Below are 14,542 nucleotides of genomic sequence, written 5' to 3'. Positions count from 1 at the left end.
ATTGGGATTACATCAAATAGAAACTTCTTATGTCTGGCACTGGCAAAAGAAAATCAAAGCAAAATTTATAATAAACAAAATGAACAGATGGAAAAGTTTGCAGAATCACTTCTACATATAATGAAATCTTGGTGTGTATCACATCATTTGAAATTCATATGAAATGATATATAATTAAGGAGTTTCTGACAATGAATTATACATATTATAATGACAACATGTCTAATGATTGCACTGAAATATTCCAACTATATTACTAAGCTGATTTTAGTATAGACTCCAATGAATGATTAAAAGTAGCAACCAAATGTGTAATTCATTTTATCAAAATAGGAAGATAACAAGGTCAATGAGTTGACAATGAAAATACAGGATTGAAAAGAAATGAGATGGGTTTGTGCTTATGAACATAAAACCCAGGCTAAGAAATTAGTACACAGTATTATTTTGAAGGAGGAGGATTAGGACCACCATGAGGGTGTAGTGGATATAACCACCACCTGTAAACCTAACATCCCATGTTGGTGCGAGTTCATGGCCTGTCTGCTCCACTTGCAACTCAGCTCCTTGTTAAGATCTAGAAAAGTCTCTGGAAGATGGCCTAAGCCTTTCCGTCCCTGGTACTCACATGGACACCTGAATTAACCTCCTTGCTTTGGCATGAACCAGCACTGGCCCACTACAGATATCTTCACATTCCATCACAAGATGGAAGGTTTATCCCACTCTCTCTTCATTTTCTGTGGATTGGTCCTTCAGAACAAAAATGTTTTAAGAAAAGTATAAATTGTTCATAAGGAGGTCACATGCTGCAAGTTATTTTATAACATCACAATGCAAAATCAGTTTTATAAATTTTAGTTTCTAACCATTGAAAACTGAGAGAGCCTAAGAGCTATTCCTGAGAACATCTGTTTCCTTGGAAATTATTCTATCCCTGAATCCTTTCAAAACATTCTTCTCAGGTCTGAAGAGAATAATGTAGCACTTGGGAACAAAGATGCAGCCCAGGAGCCCTGCACTGGAGCACAAGATGGAGAAGACCTCCACAGCCACCATGACCTTCCCCTTGGTGCTGTGGTAGACAGGCAGGAAGGTCACCCAGACACTGCAAAACACCAGCATGCTGAATGTCAGGAACTTGGCTTCATTGAAGGTGTCAGGCAGATTCCTGGCTAGGAAAGCCACAGTAAAGCTGGCCAGGGCCAAGGAACCCAGGTAGCCCAGGACACAGTAGAAGGCAGTGACCGAGCCCTTGTTGCACACCAGAATGATGTGGCCATGCTCAGAGTGTGCATCTGTGTCAATAAAGGAAGGAGAAGTCCCAAGCCAGAAGCCACAGAGAGCCAGTTGGATCAGGCAGCAGATGGGAATAATGGAGTTAGGTAACCCTGATATCAGCCAGTGTCTCATTCTTCTCCCTGGGCCAGTGACCCTGAAGGCCAGAAGCACAGTGATAGTTTTGGCCAGGACAGTGGAAATAGCCACAGTGAATACCACTCCAAATGTGGTCTGCTGGAGGACACAGGTGGTTTTGTTGGGACGACCAATGAACACTAAGGAGCAGAGGAAGCAGAAGATGAGGGTGATGAGCAGGATGTAGCTGAGACAACGATTGTTGGCCTTGACTATGGGAGTGTCTCGGTGCTTCACAAAGACCCCAAGGACAACAACGGTGAGGACAGAGAAGCACAGAGCTGTGCAGACCAGGGTCATCCCCAGGGCATCTTCAAACGACAGAAAGGTCACTCTTTTGTGGAAGCACTGGTTTCGCTCTGTGTTGGCATACTGAAGATCTGGACACTTCACACACTGGTCCATATCTAGTGAGAAACATACAATAACATCATCCCAATTTCCTGATTCACAAGGACCCGACTTAGCCAGTTTAAGCAAGTAGTCCTTATTTGGTGTTGAAATAGCATATAAGATGACATCTACAAATTATTGGCCATTATTCATGCCCATCTTCCTCATGTTAGCCAGAGTTATTACTCCATCTCCCTAAGTACCTTACATACTCATGAGTACATGCTCTTTTTGTCCTAACAAAGTACTAAGGGCTACTCTCTGAACCTACTCATGGTACTTTAAAAACCTACATTTTTGACCTGTTTCATTTTAACACCTCAAATTCATTCTTCACGGTTTCTTCAGATTGGGAAGTGATGATCAAGATGCCAGGGGTTTCTATGTGTGGTAAAGACTACTCTGACCTTTATACATTGCACATGCTTGCTGCATCCTCACTTTGAACAAGAGCAAGCAGCAGTCCTTGTTTTCTTAATGAATACATTCTTTCATAATTCAACTTTTTTTAACTAATGCTTTTTTCATAGATAGAACTTTGGGAATATAGGGGTTCCTTCCCCTAAAACCACCTTCCCATCCCAACTCTCATCCCACCTCCCTCCCCCTCTCCCATCTCCTTCTTTATTATGGTTCATTGTTAGTTTGATTTTAAATATAGAAGACCAACTCCATATTAAGCATAGATTTGAACAGTTTGCATCCATGAAGACAAACTACATATAGAATAGAGTTTGGGGAAAAATTGCAGTCAATTCTCAAAGCACAACTCATTATGGATGGAGTTCCTACATGGGGAATAAATGCACGGTGACTCTGTTATTCCTTTAACAATTAACACTCTTATGTATGACATCAGTGATCAGCCGAGGCTCTTGACATGGGCTGCCATCAGTATTTGGACATTGCCATAAGCAGTTGGATGTTCTCTCCTCCCTTCTGAGAAGAGTATATTCTTCTTTGATGACCATTTCTTTCCATTTAGGTCTCACGGAGATCCTCCATGGAGGCTATTTTTTGCCAGAGTCTTGGCTTTTTATGCCTGCAGTAAGCCCTTGTTTTAATGGTGTTATTCCCTCTGGATTCTCATGGCCCTCTTAATGACCAAAGGATCCCAGTTTTATTTCTAAGGAGTGTTTATTTATTTATTTATTTATTTATTTATTTATAATTTAATGAAAGGCAGAGTTTTGGAAGGAGGAGGAAAAGTAGGAGAGAGGGAGAGTGAGAGGGAGAGAGAGAAGGACAGGAGGACAGGGAAAAAGAGAAGGGGAAAGAGAAAGAGGGAAAAAGAGAAAGGAAGAAATCTTCCACCAGTGATTCACACCCCAAATGATGGTAATAGCTGGAACTAGGCTGTCTTAAGGCAATAAATGGGAGCTTCTTCTGGGTCTCCTACATGGTGTGGACTCAGAAACTTGGGCTGTCTTCTGCTGCTTTCCTAAGCATCAGCAGAGAGCTGCATTGGAAGTGAAGCAGCTGAGACTGGAACTGCAGCCCAACTGGGATGCTGGCATTCCAGCCAGAGGCTTCAACTCCTAGTCACAGTACTGGCCCAGGTTCCCACTCTTAATTTCATGCACTGGGATATTTACTGTGTGAATTTGGGGTGCACAGAAAGTACCCTGTTATCTCACTAAACCACATCTCTCTAAGGTAGGATCTGGATAGCCATTCTATGGGCAAGTACTGATTGAGAGATCACCATTAGAAAGCAGATGGTCAAGTTCTAGAGAAACGCAGAAGAGTTGTACACTTGATACCTTCTGGATAAGATGCCACCCTTGAGCAGATTTCCATCAAGGAACACACTGGGATGCTGCCTGTAATCAAAGTCAGTCTGGAGATCACCTTGAACCCTACTGGCATAGTTCCACTTTGCTACCTTTTTATCCTTGAACATGAATTTTCTTTCTCTGTCAGTATCCCCTTCTATACATTGCTCCATCGATGTCAGATATTGCAACTTGAAGATGTCTTCCAAAATTTAGGTGGTCTTATCTTTGGATAGTTCCTACTTTTGAGATATTACATGTGCTCATTTTCAGAGCTTTGTTTTCCAGAATTGGTAAGCAAAAATAACTGGTTTTTTGCAATTAATCTAGTATTCCAGCACTACTTAACTCAGTTACTGATTTTTGATTGTATTACACCATCCCAAGATTAGTTGAAAATGATTCCACTTTTATATCTTCCTTTATAATAAGTTGCATGGCTTTCATTTCTATTATATGCACAAAGCAGACCATCCTGGTAATTTCCTGCATAAGTTGCACTCTTTCTTCAACTTTGTATCCAATCTTCAGCCATAACTTCCATGATTTTAGCATTCTAAAGCACACTTTAGGATTGAAAACTGATCCTTCTTTTTGGCATTTTTGAGTTGTCTTGTTCTTCTTGTATAATTCTCAGATCACTTAGATTTGTTAAATGTTTTTCTTCAGTCATGCTATTCTTCTTCTTATTATTGTATGCAAGCCATTGGGCATGATGTAAACTATTTAAAAATACTGTTGGATTTATGTTGTTTAAAATTTCAAATGTGTGAATTTATTTCAACAACAGTGTCTTACAATTTCATTTTACTGAAATATCTGGCAGTATTTGACCAAACAAGTTAAGATGTTTCTGTAGAAGAAACAGAATTTTTCCATTTTTCCTATTCTGTACAGGAGTTGAGAAAGAGTTCCTTTCCTATGTGAAAGTGTTTATCACAATAAAAGTATTAAGCATTATTTTAATAATCTTCAAGATACTTGAATTTTTTAAAAATTTCTCAATGTATTTCATCATTTTTATATCTGGAAATTTCTGAATTTCTTCTCTATTCAAACTATCACCATTAAATGATTAAAAAGTTCTAGTATTACTATTTTTATATCTGTGCAGAGATCTCTTCAGCTCTCTTTGTGTAACACACACAGACATTGTAATCTTGTTTTTAGTACTGTTCCAACTTTCTGAGGTTCATAAATTTTGCTTGTTTTATGAGCACCACCTATAAGCTCTTCCAATTTTTATTTACCTCAGTTTCCTTATAATGTCCACATCCTATCTTCAAGGGTTTGTGTTGAATTTGATGTCATTAACCTACCTTGCTATGCATTCTTTTTACCATGCATGTCAGCATGTATTATTTTGAAATAAATTTTACTCATGAGTGTATGTGTGTATGCATAGGAATGTTCCTGAAGATATATATTTTCATAAGCAATGATTTTTCTCAAAGGCTAAGCTTAGCTCATTTATGATATCTGATGAGTGTTATCCTTAGCATGATATACTATATAATTTCTAATACAGCTTTTCATCTTACACACAGTTTGATGAGAGTTGTGCTTTCTCACTGCAAGCATGCTATATTTGAATTTGGTGAAAGCATTTTATCTAAACACACACAAGGAATGCAGACATGAATTTACCTAAATGATTTTGCAAATACTACATGTGGTAAAGTATAGTGTGCAAAATTTTATCCTTTTAGGGATTATTACTGAATATAAGGTTTAACTTCCACCAGAAGATGAAAAGAATCTTCTCAGCAGTCATAATCCACATCCTTTTCTTTTCATGGAGAAGAGGAAATTCTAAGAAACAGGTGTTAATTTCTCCATGAAGCTGGCACTGACATACCTGTCTGATTGGAAATCTCATTCTCAGAACAAGGTGTGCAATCAAAACAACAGGTAGGCTTCCCCTCCAGAGGGGCTTTCCTGAATCCAGGGCTGCAACTCTCACTGCATACTGAACGTGGAGTCTGAGAAAAATCAAATGAATATTGGTCATATTGGGAATGTTACTTCTGTTCCAAGTAGAGGGTTTTCAAGTCCTGCACAACCTATTCACTGAAACTGTAAACACCTATTTCTGACACAATCATGACATGCAAGTTTATTTCCTAAATAAAAAGATTCAAAACATGTGGAGGAACAAGTGTGTGTACTGTCCATCCTCAGACACTAAAAACATAACAAAGTATTTAGATTGGGAGGGGTGTGGTTTAATGTCTCTAAGTATGTTATAATAAGCCAAGTTGCACAAATCCCCATATTAATTGGAGGGTAACAATGTATAGTGTGAATCTTATGATCAGACCAACTTACCTCTGTAATTCCTGTGGCCCACTCTATCAAATTCTCAGAGAGAGACAACTGTTGGCTCTGTGGAACATACGGGGAAAACTGTCCTACTTTAACCTTATGTCCAACACCATATGGAAAATTCAGAAAGTTGAGAATGTCATATTCAGCTTCCAAATTCCTCATGTGATTCAAATTCACTAGGTCACCCGCAGGATTGGTAAGTTGGAGGTTCTTGAGAAATGGGTGCAACTGAAAAAATGCATCATATTCTCATGAAGACTGCCCAAGCAATAACACATCAAACCCAGGTTAGAGAAAGCCTTTTGTCTGTAATCACAAATAAACAAAGGGAACTTTTTATAGCCACCCAATGAATTAAAACTAAAAACCTGATGAGGACTACATCAAAATAAGTGTGATTTCACTCACGTTCATCCAAAAACAAGGGCAATCAAAAATATCTAACTGTGAAATTATGACAGTTTCAAAATGTGGTCCACGTTACCAACACTCACTTATTTTCCCAGTGTCCCTAGGACAACCATCTGTAATGCAGTTACCAGAATAAAATACTATGCAATTTAATGAGATGTCTTATGTACATTGTGGATGAGCATACTCAGCAACATTTGACACTAAAAAGTAATAATTTTTTACTTCTGAGACTGAAAATGGAATGACACAGTCTAGGTATTCACAAGTCATAATTAAATTGTCAGGATGGGAGAGTAATTTTTAAGACACAGCACTGATGCTTATCCAAGTTACCTTCCCACTTGAAAATGGAACCCTGTTTCTCATCACAAATTACAAAAAAAGGCTCATTTATATCTTGTGATTGAAGGAAGGATCCCAAGTTATTGGTTTGAAAACCCGCAGAAGCTTTTAAGGGGATCATTCCAATAAAACAAGTCATGCAAAGGAAACCAAATTACCTGCCAAGGAGAAAATTCCACCTTTGACCCACTGCTCACTGGCTGCATTTCTAACTCTTGTAGAAGCATCTCATGTACACTGTGGGCCACAGCATACACAGCATTGTATATGTTGTAACTCCCATCACTCATGCTCATATCAAAATGATGAAAAGGCAAGGATTCCAAGGAGGCATTCAGTGGACAGTTTCTCAAGGTTTTGCAGGATGGCCCAGTAACTGAGCAATCAAAATATAGTGACCAGAATGTAGAGAGGTAAAAGTCTTCTGGGTATTTGGAAGGGTTAACTGTCTGAAGAAAGTTTTTGAAACCAGAGATCTCACCATGGTGGTGTGAAAAAATGAGAGTCCCATGGAATGAGTGGAGCAGGATATGATGCTCATCGCTGGCAAAATCCCATTGTGAGGTGGTGACCCAGACTTTCCATGTCATTACACGTTCCCATGTTGGAAAGCTGACGCCTATGAGTGAATCAGTGTCACAGAAAAGAATCACCACATTTGCTGATGATTTTAGGATCTGGATATGATACAGCCTCTGGAATGAATTATGTGACTCCTCAGTGACTGGGATGAATTCCACAAAGTCTACACAGATGCCATTCTTCTGCATCTCGACTTTCAAATCAGACATAAACTGAATACCTTTTGGGAGGTCTGAGATGGCCAAACCCACCCAGGTCCAGCTGAAATGAAGCATCAAGGAGACCATGCCATGGGCCAGAGAAGTGTCTTTGGGGGGCATCTGATAGAGGGAAGGAAACTGAGCACTGTCACTCAGAAGAGGTTCAAAAGATCCAAGAGTCAGCTAAGGGAAAAGGCAAGAAATCTGTGTAAGGTTATTGCTATAGTGAATAATCTTATTTCTGAAGAAATTAAACAAATGATGGATGGATCAGAAGATTTTAGAATATTTCATTTTTCTCATCTCCCATTACATATAAACTTCCTAGTTCATGAGTCATTAGACTCACAGGTTGAGGAAAACATTTCTCATTATCACTCACCCACATCACTTTAGAACAAATGTGGCTACTTCACCAAATCTCTGCACACCTTCTCCTTAGAATATGCACTGTGTGAAATATATAAGGTCTCTGTCACTTAAACTTTTGGGTCTAAGTAAGGCGCCTAAGGTGATGTGCTTTTTCCCTCTCCCTTACACACTCACCTGTGGAATTTTGTAGAGTTCCAGGAGTGTCCCCATTTGGGCAGCAATGCTTGTTCCTGATATTACGGCTACAGACTTGCTCTGTTTCCTACACGTGTAATTGGGAACATACTTTTCCATTCCCGCAAGCCAGATGAAGGGATTCTCCATCACCATCATGTCACTGTGCATGACATTATAGAGATCAAATCCCAATGTCATGTTGGGTAAAAGATGGGTGTTCTTGTTGATCTCCTCAATAGCAAAAACCAAGGCCAGAACATATTGGTAGTTTTTGGATTGAAACCTGCATGAAAGGCACAAGGATCTTTAAGGGAAAAGCCTCCAATCCAGATTATCATCAATTCTACTGTAATTACTCTGACAGATGGATTGGTCATGGTCAAAAATTCAAGTGTTCTAATCTTTATATGTGCATTTGCTTAGGACAGAGTGTCAAGAGCATCATATTTGCAGGACAGTTGTCCTCACCAGAACCAAAGCTGCTAGTATCTTTATCCGGGTCACCCAGCCTAAAAGATTCTATAAAATAAGATCTGCTTTTACACCATAATGTCACATCACAAATACTTCTTGAAATAAGAGTCATATGATCACAACGCTGCAGGATGCAATGGGAAAAGAGAATAACTCAGCTGAAGGCTATGTGATCAGAAATTTGGATGACATCAAAGCATGGAGAATGGTAGATGGAATCTTGGAGTTTATCGAGAAAAATCTCTTCCCCATCAAATGTACCGATCAAGGACCATCCCAAGCCAGAAAAATGAAATCAGATTCAGAGCTTGAAAGAAGGGAAACAGTGAAAAGGGAGGAGCACTTTGGAGAAGCTGGAAACACTCCCTGGGTGGACTGGAGTCGCTTTATATATATATATATTATATATAAATATAAATAAATAAATATATTTATTTATATAAAATATATTTTATTTATATAAAATATATTTATTTATATAAAATAAATATAAATAAATAATTATATATATTTATATATCAATATATATTATTGATATATAAATATTATTTATATATGAATATAAATGTTTTATATATGTATATTATGTATATATATATAAAACATTTATATTTAGCTCTAAAAATGTATCTTAAAGAGGGGTGGAAGCAGAATAATCCCCCTTCTGAAATGTATTTTTCCCAGAAAAGGAAAGAATCAGGGACACATCATGAGGGTTGTAGATTAAAAACATTAAATTTCTTATGTTCATCATTAAAATATAATTATTATATTTGTGCAAAGGTGTTGAGCCAAGATTGCTTTTAACTAGTGAAAACTTACTCTCTTGAATATCTTTTCTTCTTTACAATGTAGAAGACATGAAGTGTTCTCATGGCCCCAAATCTAGTACATAGTAGAAAAGATTGTGTGCACATGTGGAAGAGCTCATGTAACTCAGTTCATTCATTACAGTGCATGGGTTCCGTAAGAATCTAATACTGAGGCACAACAGGCACCTGAGTAGGTGAACATGGACAGGGAAGCACAGGAAGATCCCAACCTGACTCTCCTCCTTCCTACGATTAGAAAACCTTTCCCTGAACCATGCATGAACACAAGAAAGAAAATGTCACCTCATGCTCCAAATTAATTATCAGCACTTTTTAGGAGAGACAGAGAATGCAAAGAGTAGGAAACCACATATGTCTATTGGGTCTGCAGACCCAATAACAAGTAGCTATTATGTAAATCAAGGGAAAATGATTATGGCAAAGGGAACTTACCGGATGAATGTGAGATCTCTTTGGAAAATATTCATGATTCTGTTAACGAGGTGTATGTAAATGGGGAAAAAGGAAGCAATCTCAATGTCTCCATCCTTGTAAAAACTCCGTTCAATCTTGGAATAGCACTTGGGACCATCCTGACAAATCACAAGGAGATATCGCTGCAGAAAAAGCAACAGAAAAATCCAAGGAAACATTTTCAGAGTCTGGGAAAAACCCTAGGACACAACCACAGTGGAACGTGCAGGGTTATGCAGGTGCATACATATAGCGTGTGTGTGTGTGTGTGTGTGTGTGTGTGTGTGATTCCTTGAATCAAGCCACTTTAATACTGCTCCATCTGACTTTTTCCACCAGCTGTCCATTTGTCTATGGGGGAATCGTAAACCCTTTCTGCCCTCAGGCTTTGCAGCTCAGGTCTTCTGCCAGGTGCAAAATACAGGAAAGAAAACATGTTTGTGATTCATCCTCTTCACCCCAGGTGCCAGGATTTCCTCCAAGTTCATGGATAAAAAGACTCAAGGGAGAAACTCCTCTCAGTTACATTTGGTCAATGGGCTTTGTCAATAAACCTCACCATGAACTTTTGGCAATTATGTACCTGGATTACATCAGATGGCATGAAGGGCAGCATCAGGCAAGGTTCTCATAAAGGTTTCAGACCAGAAAACTCCTGTGTCACACACTTTAAAGATAAAGAGCCACAGGGCAGCCTCCCACACTGCATTTTTGGGCAGGCACATATGGTCTTGATGCCACATAGACCCCAAACAAATCATGTGTAGAGAGATACCCACTAGGACATGTGGTTTTCAATCACTGTGGAACCAGTAATCAGCCTGAATTCAGAAGTTCCTATTCTGTATGTCAAATCACCACATCTTCAGGTGTAAAACAAGAAACCCTTCCACTAGTGTTAACCACGGTCATCTCATGTGGATCTGTTTTTGCACCTTCAACCTTGGTTGATGCTCTCATGAGAACTAGTAACTATTTGAGTACTCTTTGCTTTTTACCATAAGACAGACAACAGCAGCCAGAAGTCACCTCTTTATTCCCACCACCACAAACACCAAGGGCAGGGTGATGGCTGTAGACAACTGTACTGCTTGAATGCAAGTGGCTTTCAGAACTATTATGATGGACAGGGCAGCTACATACCTTTAATCTTTTGCAAAACCCACATACTACACAACACGAGAGTGAACACAATGGATAGTATGTCCTGTAGGTAATAGTGATGATCAACACTGACTAATCATTTGTGCTTGCATATCAGTGTGATGTATTGCTAATGAAGTAAATCTAATAAGGATGGGACAAGAGGGCAATAAGAGAACTCTAGTATTCCACTCAGAAGTTTTCTAAACTCATACTGCTATAAATGAGATGCCTAGTATTTTAAGCAAAACACATTTTCCATTGGGTACTCACTGCTCTGATGCTACTAGTGAGGTTTTTAATAGAGGCTCATACAAATTGAGATGAAGTATAGCCACAACACACACAGAATTCACTGACTTACATAAAAATGAAAGTTCATTGTCTTGATGAGTTTGATTTATTACCAGTACAATGATGAAACTTGTAGTCTGTTCAGTTAACAAGAAAAGTAAATCTAAATCAGAGAGCAAATATCTCCTGTTCTCTCTAATGTGTAGAAACTAAAAGTAGAGTCAATCTGAATGCAAATGATTCACTATAAAAGATTAGGAATGGAAAGGATGCACTCCATGCAATGAGAAGTCTTCAAAAATTCATGGAAAATGTATGTTATGAAACAATTGTGCATTTTTTTAACTTTTATTTAATGAATACAAATTTCCAAAGTATAGCTTATGGATTACAATGGCTCCCCCCCATCACTTCCCTCCCACCCACAACCCTCCCCTTTGCCTCTCCCTCCCCCCTTCCATTCACATCAAGATTCATTTTCAATTCTCTTTATATACAGAAGATCAGTTTAGCATATATGAAGTAAAGATTTCAACAGTTTGCACCCATATAGAAACACAAGGTGAAAAATACTGTTTGAGTACTAGTTACAGCATTAAATCACAATGTACAGCACATTAAGTACAGAGATCCTGCATGAGGAGTAAGTGCACAGTGACTCCTGTTGTTGACTTAACAAATTGACACTCTTGTTTATGGCATCAGTAATCACCCTAGGCTCTTGTCATGAGTCGGCAAGGCTATGGAAGCCTTTTGAGTTCACTGACTCTTATCTTATTTAGACAAGGTTGTAGTCAAAGTAGAAGTTCTCTCCTCCCTTCAGAGAAAGGTACCTCCTTCATTGATGACCCGTTCTGTTCACTGTGATCTCACTCATGGAGATCTTTCATTTAGGTCCCTATTTTTTTTTGCCAGAGTGTTTTGGCTTTCCAAGCCTGTAATACTCTCATGGGCTTTTCATCCAGATCTGTGTGCCTTAAGGGCTGATTCTGAGGCCAGAGTGCTGTTAGGACATCTGCCATTCTATGGGTCTGCTGTGTATCTCACTTCCCATGTTGGATCATTCTTTCCTTTTTTATTCGATCAGCTAGTATTTGCAGACACCAGTGTTCTTTGTGTGCTCCCTTTGGCTCTTAGTCCTATCATTCTGATCAATTGTGAACAGAAATTGATCAGAGGGACTAGTGAGATGTCATTGGTACATGCCACCTTGATGGGATTGAATTGGAATCGCCTGGTATGTTTCTAACTCTACCGTTTCAGGTAAGTCAGCTTGAGCAAGTCCCGAATTGCACATCTCTTCCCTCTCTTATTCCCACTCATATTTAACAGCGATCACTTTTCAGTTAAGTTTAAACACTTAAGAATAACTGTGTATTGATTACATTATTCAACAAAAAGTATTAAGTAGAACAAACAAAAAATACTAAGAGGGATAACGTATTAATTTGTTCATCAACAGTCAGGGCAAGGGCTGATCAAGCCATCATTTTTCATTGTGTTCATTTCACTTTAACAGGTTTCCTTTTTGGTGCTCAGTTAGTTGTCTCGGATCAGGGAGAACCTATGGTATTTGTCCCTTTGGGACTTGCTTATTTCACTCAGCATAATGCTTTCCAGATTCCTAACAGGGATCACTTTTCACTTAAAATTTAAACACCTAAGAATAATTGTGTGTTAATTACAGAGTTCAACCAATAGTACTAGAACAAAAAAAAATACTAAAATGGATAAAGTATTACATTCTTCCTCCCATAACCACCCACCCTCCCACAAACCATCCCATCTCTTACTCCCTCTCTCATCCTATTCATCATTAAGATTCATTTGTAATTATGTTTCTATACAGAAGATCAACTCTATACTAAGTAAAATTTCAACAGTTTGCACCCACACAGACACACAAACTATAAAGTAAAGTGTTTTTTTTTTGTAAAGTAAATTTTGAAGATTCGTTTTAGCGATAATTCTCAAAGTATAACACATTAAAGACAGAGGTCCTACAAGGGGTGCAAGTTCACAGTGACTCCTGTTGTGGATTTAGCAATTGACACAATTATTTATGACATCAGTAATCATCTGAGGCTCTTGTCATGAGCTTCCATGGCTATGGAAGCCTCTTGAGTTCACAAACTCTCACCTAACCTATTTAGACAAGGTCATAATCGAAGTGGAAGTTCTCTCCTCCCTTCATAAAAAGGTACTTCCTTCTTTGTTGGCTGCTTCTTTCAATGGATCTCACTCACAGAGATCCTTCATTTAGGCCTTTTTTTACCACAGTATCTTGGATTTCCATGCCTCTGTTGCAATCATGGAATTTTCAGCCAAATCCAAATGCCTTAAGGGCTGATTCTGAGGCCAAAGTACTGTTAAGGGCATATGAGTCTGCTGTGTATCCTGTTCCCATGTTGGGATCGTTCTCTCCTTTTTAATTCTATCAGTTATTATTACCAGACACTGGACTTGTTTATGTGATTCCTTTGACACTTAATCCTACCTTTATGATCAGTTATGAACTTAAACTGATCAATTTACCTAGTAAGATGGCATTGGTATCTGCCAACTTAATGGATTTGGAGCCCCATGGCACCTTTTTAGATTTACCATTAGGGGTAAATCCAAGGGTGCATATGGCAATATGTACATCTCCTATCTCTCTTACTCCACCCCTATTTTTAACAGGGATATCACTACAGTTGGATTTATACCCCTAAGAAAATTTCTGTGTTAATTAAAGAGTTCAAAGAATGCATTGAATAGAAAAAAAATACTAAGAGGAATAAAATAGTAAGCTGTTCCTTGAAAGTCAGAACAAGTGTAGATCAAGTCATTGCTTATCATAGTGTCAGTTTCACTTCTACAGGTTTCCATTTAGGTGATCAGTTAGTTGTCACAGATCAGGGAGAGCATATGATATTTGTCCCTTTGGGACTGGTTTATTTTACTCAGCATGATTTTTCCAGATTCCTCTGTTTTGTTGCAAATGACTGCATTTCATTTTTTTTACTATTGTGTACAATTCTATAGAATACATATCCATAGTTTCTTTATCCAGTCTTCCATCGATTGGCATTTAGGCACATTCCATGTCTTAGCTATTGTGAATTGAGCTGCAATAAACATTGAGGTCCAGATAGCTCTTTTATTTGCCAATTTAATTTCACTTGTATTAATGTTGAGGAGTGTGATGGCTGGGTCATGTGGTATGGCTATATTCTGGTTTCTGAGAAGACTCCAAACTGTCTTCTATAGTGACTCTACCAATTTGAATTCACAGCAAGAGTGGATTAGTGTGCCTTTTCCCACAAATCCTCACCAGCATCTGTTGTTAGTTGATTTCTGTATG

General features: G+C 38.4%; 1 protein-coding gene across 1 annotated transcript; it reads right to left on the bottom strand.

Annotated features, from left to right (window-relative positions):
• Positions 1-241: 241 nt before the first annotated feature.
• On the bottom strand, positions 242-10,473 carry LOC100339134 (vomeronasal type-2 receptor 116). The gene is made up of 6 exons (XM_070067500.1): positions 9,739-10,473; positions 7,997-8,282; positions 6,827-7,633; positions 5,913-6,140; positions 5,443-5,566; positions 242-1,823 (listed from the first exon to the last, which is right to left on the bottom strand). The coding sequence occupies exons 1-6, from the start codon at positions 9,936-9,938 to the stop codon at positions 889-891; spliced, it is 2,580 nt and encodes an 859-aa protein (XP_069923601.1). The 5' UTR covers positions 9,939-10,473; the 3' UTR covers positions 242-888.
• Positions 10,474-14,542: the final 4,069 nt, after the last annotated feature.

Source organism: Oryctolagus cuniculus, assembly GCF_964237555.1.
Source record: "Oryctolagus cuniculus chromosome 16 unlocalized genomic scaffold, mOryCun1.1 SUPER_16_unloc_1, whole genome shotgun sequence".
Classification (NCBI taxonomy): domain Eukaryota; kingdom Metazoa; phylum Chordata; class Mammalia; order Lagomorpha; family Leporidae; genus Oryctolagus; species Oryctolagus cuniculus.
This window is presented reverse-complemented; position numbering and strand designations above follow the sequence as displayed.